This window comes from Rhinopithecus bieti, unplaced genomic scaffold (assembly GCF_001698545.2).
Source record: "Rhinopithecus bieti isolate Rb0 unplaced genomic scaffold, ASM169854v2 scaffold_758, whole genome shotgun sequence".
Taxonomy (NCBI): Eukaryota; Metazoa; Chordata; class Mammalia; order Primates; family Cercopithecidae; genus Rhinopithecus; species Rhinopithecus bieti.
This window is the reverse complement of record NW_016803215.1, coordinates 192,710-199,374: the sequence shown is the minus strand read 5'-3', so window position 1 is coordinate 199,374 and position 6,665 is coordinate 192,710. Positions and strand designations below refer to the sequence as shown.

General features: G+C 44.1%; 1 protein-coding gene across 1 annotated transcript in view; it reads left to right on the top strand.

Annotated features, from left to right (window-relative positions):
- The window catches only part of FHAD1 (forkhead associated phosphopeptide binding domain 1), a 158,393-nt gene that overhangs the window by 24,719 nt on the left and 127,009 nt on the right, over positions 1 to 6,665 (top strand). Inside the window, 1 exon segment of the mRNA XM_017869555.1 lies at positions 3,900 to 4,106. Coding sequence (XP_017725044.1) covers positions 3,900 to 4,106 — 207 coding nt within the window.

The following is a 6,665-nucleotide window of genomic DNA, read 5'->3' as shown; positions in this document are numbered from 1 at the left end:
TGTATATATTATAAATATATAAATATTAATATGATATAAAATATGTGTTATAGAAATATTTATATAAAATGTTTTATAGCATATAAATATGAACATAAAATATGTTTTCATAAATATTCTATTATATATATCCATGGGATCAGTTGCGATGGCCTCTCTTTCATGTCTGATATCCATAATTTGTGTCTCTCTCTTTTTTTTCTTGGTTACTTACTAGAGGTTTGTCAGTTCTATTGATCTTTCCAAAGAACCAATTTTTGTTTTCTTTGATTCTCTCTATTGTCTTCAATTTCATTCATTTCTGATCTAATTTTTCTTTCAGTTCTTCTGTCTGTGTTAGGCTTATATTGCTCTTCTTCCTCTAGTCTCCTAAGGTAGAAACTTTGATTATTGATTTCAGATCTTTCTTCTTTTCTTGTGTATGCGTTCAAGGCTATAAATTTCCCTGTAAGCACTGCTTTCACTGCTTCCCACAAATTTTAAGTTGTATTTTCATTTTCATTTAGTTAAGATATTTTTAATTTCTCCTGAGAGTTCTTCCTTCACTGTGTGTTATTTAGAAGTGTGTTGTTTAATCTCCAAATGTTTTGGGATTTTCCACCTATCTTTCTATTACTGATTTCAAGTTTACTTCCATTGTGGTCTGAGAGCATACTCTACATGATTTCTATTCTTTTAAATTCATTGAGGTGTGTTTTATGGCTCAGAATGTGGTATACGTAGTGAGTGTTCCACGTCAGCCCCACATCAGCCCCACGTCAGCCTTACGTCAGCTCCACGTCAGCCCCACGTCAGCCCCACGTCAGCCCAGGAAGAACGTGCCCCTTGTTGTTGTTGGGTTAAGTGTTCCATGAATATCCGTGAGATCTTGTCGATTGATGGTGGTGTTCAGTGTAACTATGTCTTTACTAATTTTCTGCCTGCTGGCTCTGCTAATTACTGACAGAGGATTGTGGAAGTTTCAGCTATCATATTGGGCTTATCTATTTTTCTTTTTCTTTTCTTTTCTTTTCTTTTTTTTTTTTTGAGGCAGAGTCTCACTCTGTCGCCCGGACTGGAGTGCAGTGGCCGGATCTCAGCTCACTGCAAGCTCCGCCTCCCGGGTTTATGCCATTCTCCTGCCTCAGCCTCCCGAGTAGCTGGGACTACAGGCGCCCGCCACCTCGCCCGGCTAGTTTTGTATTTTTAGTAGAGACGGGATTTCACCGTGTTAGCTAGGATGGTCTGGATCTCCTGACCTCGTGATCCGCCCGTCTGGGCCTCCCGAAGTGCTGGGATTACAGGCTTGAGCCACCGCGCCCGGCCTATTTTTCTTTGCAGTTCTATCCATTTTTGCCTTGTGTATTTTGGCACTCTGTTGTTAGGTGCATACACATCAAGAATTGTTATGTCTTTCTGGAGAATTGCCCCTTTACCATTATTTATGGCTCTCTTGTTTTTTTGTTTGTTTGTTTGTTTTGTTTTGTTTTGAGTTTTGCTCATATCACCCAGGCTGGAGTGTAATGGCGTTGTCTCGGCTCACTGCAACCTCCACCTACTGGGTTCAAGCGATTCTCCTTCCGCAGCCTCCTAAGTAGCTGAGATTACAAGTATGCGCCACCACACCCGGCTAATTTTTGTATTTTTAGTAGAGACGGGGTTTCACCGTGTTGGCCAGGCTGGTCTCACACTCCTGACCTCAGGGGATCTGCCCGCCTGGGCCTCCCAAAGTGCTAGGATTACAGGCATGAGCCACCGCACCTGGCCTAATGCTTCTCTTTATCCCCAGTTTTTCTTGTTCTGGAATCTGCCTTGGCTGCCGTTATTATGGCTACTTCAGCTTTCTTTTGTGTTTTCATATTTTGGGTGGTAAAGTGTTTGGCAAAAATCTGGAAAGTGGGTAACAGCACAGACATTTGAATCAGGCAAACCTGAGTACAAGCCAGGTGACTTGTCAAGCTGGGTGACTTTGGGTAAATTCATTCTGTACCTCAGTTTCCCTATCTACCAAATGGGAAACTATCTCTAGATTGTTGTGAAGATGAAATAGGACAATGTAATAAAACACTAAGCAATTTCCTGGCTTGTAATGTGTAAGTAATATGTTTTATTGTTACTCTAGTATACATATTCATATATTCTATTATTAATATAAGCTCTTGATTGTTATATGATGGAACTTTAGATGTCTAAGTGCAAGTAAGTACTTTTATATAAAAACTGGACAGGGCACCCTGAGAAGATAAACTTAGAAAGTAATTGCGAAGTCTCAAGTGGCATGGATGTCTGGTTGACAGTGCCCTTAAAAGATGAAGACTTGGCCGGGCACGATGGCTCACACCTATAATCCCAGCACTTTGCGAGGCCAAGGAGTGCAGATCACGAGGTCAGGAGTTTGAGACCAGCCTAGCCAATATGGTGAAACCCCGTCTCTACTAAAAGTACAAAAATTAGCTGGGCGTGGTGGCACACGCCTGTAGTCCCAGCTACTCGGGAGGCTGAGGCAGAAGAATTCCTTGAACCCAAGAGGCGGAGGTTGCAGTGAGCCGAGATCATGCCACTGCACTCCAGCCTGGGTGACAAAGGGAGACTCTGTCTCAAAAAAAAAAAAAAGAAAAGAAAGACGACTTCAGTGTGCCCTGCAGCTCACAGTTGAATCATTTCCCTTCATCCCTCCAGGGTCCTGGGGCCAGGGGAACATGCAGTCACCTCCTTTGTGCTGAGCTTTGCTCAACCCCTTATTAAAGTAAAATTACAGAGGAGCTTCTGTCCCCCGCCATCAGTTCGCAGACGCACTGGCTGGGGCCCCTTTCCTTTGGGGAAACATGGTCTCACCAAGCCCCCCCACTGTTTGTTTTTTTGAGATGGAGTCTTGCTCTGTCGCCCAGGCTGGAGTGCAGTGGTGTGATCTCAGCTCACTGCAAGATCTGGTTCCTGGGTTCACGCCATTCTCCTGCCTCAGCCTCCCAAGTAGCTGGGACTACAGGCGCCCGCCACCAAGCCTGACTAATTTTTTGTATTTTTTAGTAGAGATGGAATTTCACCATGTTAGCAAGGATGGTCTCCATCTCCTGACCTCATGATCCACCCGCCTCGGCCTCCCAAAGTGCTGGGATTACAGGCGTGAGCCACCGTGCCCGGCCCCAAGCCCCCTTTTGAAAAGCAGGTCATCTGTGTTTAGGCAAATCCTGAGTCGCTTTTAAGAAGCAATGGAAATAACTAATCACGTGGGAAATGTTTATTGTACGTCAAGGTTTTTAAAAAAGGTAGTTATAAAACTATGTATGTAGGTGTGATTAATTTTGTTTTAAAAGAATTAAAAGAACATAAGCATAGAAAAAAACGTGGAAGGATGTGAACCTCAATGTTAACCATGACTGTTGCTGGTTGGGGTGGGACTGTAAGTAACGGTAATGGCTTCTTTAGTGCTTTTTTCTATTTCTTGTTTGGGCCATTTCTGCCTCCTGTCCTGGTACTGAGTGCCACCATAAGTACCCATGTAGAGTTAGGGAAATAGAAAATGGCCAATTCCTTGACCATTTTCAATTTTAGTAAAATTTTAAAAAATCATAATAAAAGCAAACGAAAAGAAAATGGCCAATTCCCTGGGAGTATTTGCCCAATAAGACTGTCCCAAGATCCCTTTGCCTTTGTGTTGCCTGATTTTCCCACCCAACAACTTAGGTACCTGTCCCCAGGTCTGGTGTCAGACAGAGCACATATCCCAGCTCCTTCATGCACTAGCTGTGTGGCCTTGCGCAAGTCGCTTAACCTCTCTGATCTTCAGCATCCTCCTTTTAAAATGAGGATTGTCATGATGATCTGGTGGCAGCAACACAGGTAAAGCACTCAGCTGGAAACATTAGGGGCCGTGTCATTTTTGTTTTCACGGCTACGACTGTCCTCCTTCTCCGTTGCAGTCTCCTGACATCGACAACCACCATGCACTCATCGAATATAACGAGGCGGAGTGCAGCTTTGTTCTCCAGGACTTCAATTCCCGCAACGGCACGTTTGTCAACGAGTGCCACATTCAGAACGTGGCTGTGAAGCTCATCCCTGGAGACATCCTGAGATTTGGGTCTGCAGGGCTGACCTATGAACTGGTCGTTGAAAACCCACCTCTGGTGAGTCTGGGCCACTGGGGGATAGAGGGGCCCTGTCACCTTCGTGCAGCCCGGCACTCAGATGCAGCCGCAGGGTGGCGCTCATCCGCAGCGGTGCCACTGTGATCCCAGGCTGCACACAGGCCGTAGCGACAGAGTCGACCCTCTGGAGTTCTTTGTCATTCTGGCGGGTCCCAGGAAGGAGAGAATCTTAGCACCCTCTTCTGGGCATTTCTTGGAGTTGCATCTTGGCTCACAGGGAACCAGAGTTTTCCAAAAATGTCCAACTTCCTGAGAGGAGGCAGAAAAAAAGGTGTGTTTTTGAAAATGCAGAGATGGATTTCATTTTTAGGCAGATCAGCGCTCTGCTCCTTCCTAGCTCTGTGACCTGGGCCAGACTTCTTCATATGCCCAGGTCTCTGCCTTCTTAACGGCACATGGCATCGAGAGAATGTCTGTAGAGCCTGAAACGCAGCGTCCAAGTAGACGCTCAACACGTGAGCACCTGAAAAGCCAAGTCTGTGAAGTCCGAGCCAGTGTTACCCTAAACATGTCAGATTATAAGAATTTGAGGGCCGGATGCGGTGGCTCACGCCTGTAATCCCAGCACTTTGGGAGGCTGAGGCAGGCGGATCACGAGGTCAGGAGATCCAGACCATCCTGGTGAACACGGTGAAACCCCATCTCTACTAAAAATACAAAAAAATTAGCCGGGCGTGGTGGTGGGCGCCTGTAGTCCCAGCTTCTCGGGAGGCTGAGGCAGGAGAATGGCGTAAACCCGGAAGGCGAGGGAGCTTGCAGTGAGCGGAGATCGCGCCACTGCACTCCAGCCTGGGAGACAGAGCGAGACTCCATCTCAAAAAAAAAAAAAAGAATTTGAGGGGGCTGTTCAGTAAAATTACAGGTTCCCAGGGCCCCTCCATGGGAAATTCTAATTTTGTGACTTGCCAGTCGGGGAGGAGGAGGACGTACAATATCTGTATTTCTTTTTTTTCATACAGAGATATTTATTGAAGTATTATTTGTAGTGGCATAACATTTTAAACCTAAATGCCCATCAAAACGGGCATTGTTTAATAAAATATAAGGGATTCATTCTTATGTGGATAACTATGCTGCTTTTTTAAAAATGCAGCTTTATTGAGGTATAGTTGACATACAATAAAACTGTGCATGTCCAAAGCACATCATTTGCTAGGTTTGGGCACGTGGATATACCTGTGAAGCCATCACCACAACCAAGGCAGTGAGTGCGCTCGTCACACTACAGGGTTCCTCATGAACTTAGCATTTGTTTGATTCCTTGTTTTCAACAGCTTTATAGAAGTATAATTTATGCAGCATAAACCCCGCCCATTTTAAGCATACAGTTCAACACATTTTAGTGTATTTACAGAGGGGTGCAGCCATCACCACAAGTCACTTTCAGAACATTGCCATCACCACATCCTAGAAAGAAACCTGTGAGATACTTGACGTTTTGTGTTGGTTTGTGCAATTTTAAAAAATTTATTATTATACTTTAAGTTCTAGGGTACATGTGCACAACGTGCAGGTTTGTTACATATGGATACATGTGCCATGTTGGTGTGCTGCAGCCGTTAACTCATCATTTACATTAGGTATATCTCCTAATGCTGTCCTTCCCCCCTACCCCTACCCCACAACAGGCCCCGGTGTCCAAGTCCACCCTGTGTCCAAGTGTTCTCATTGTCCAATTTCCACTGATGAGTGAGAACATGCAGTGTGTGGTTTTCTGTCCTTGCGATAGTTTGCTCAGAATGATGGTTTCCAGTTTCATTCATGTCCCTACAAAGGACATGAACTCATCCTTTTTTATGGCTGCATAGTATTTCATGGTGTATATGTGCCACATTTTCTTAATGCAGTCTATCATTGATGGACATTTGGCTTGGTTCCAAGTCTTTGCTATTGTGAATAGTGCCACAATAAACATACCTGTGCATGTGTTTTTATAGCAGCATGATTTATAATCCTTTGGGTATATACCCAGTAATGGGGTGGCTGGGTCAAATGGTATTTCTAGTTCTAGATCCTTGAGGAATCGCCACACTGTCTTCCACAATGGTTGAACTACTTTACAGTCCCACCAACAGTGTAAAAGCATCCCTATTTCTCCACATCCTCTCCAGCACCTGTTGTCTCCTGACTTTTTAATGATCACCATTCTAACTGGTGTGAGATGGTATCTCATTGTGGTTTTGATTTGCATTTCTCTGATGGCCAGTGATGATGAGCATTTTTTCATGTGTGTTGGTTGCATAAATGTCTTCTTTTGAGAAGTGTCTGTTCATATCCTTTGCCCACTTTTTGATGGGGTTGTTTGATTTTTTCTTGTAAATTTGTTTAAGTTCTTTGTAGATTCTGGATATTAGCCCTTTGTCAGATGGGTAGATGGTAAAAATTTTCTCCCATTCTGTAGGTTGCCTGTTCACTCTGATGGAAGTTTCTTTTGCTGTGCAGAAGCTCTTTAGTTTAATTAGATCCCATTTGTCAATTTTGGCTTTTGTTGTCATTGCTTTTGGTGTTTTAGTCATGAAGACCTTGCCCATGCCTGTG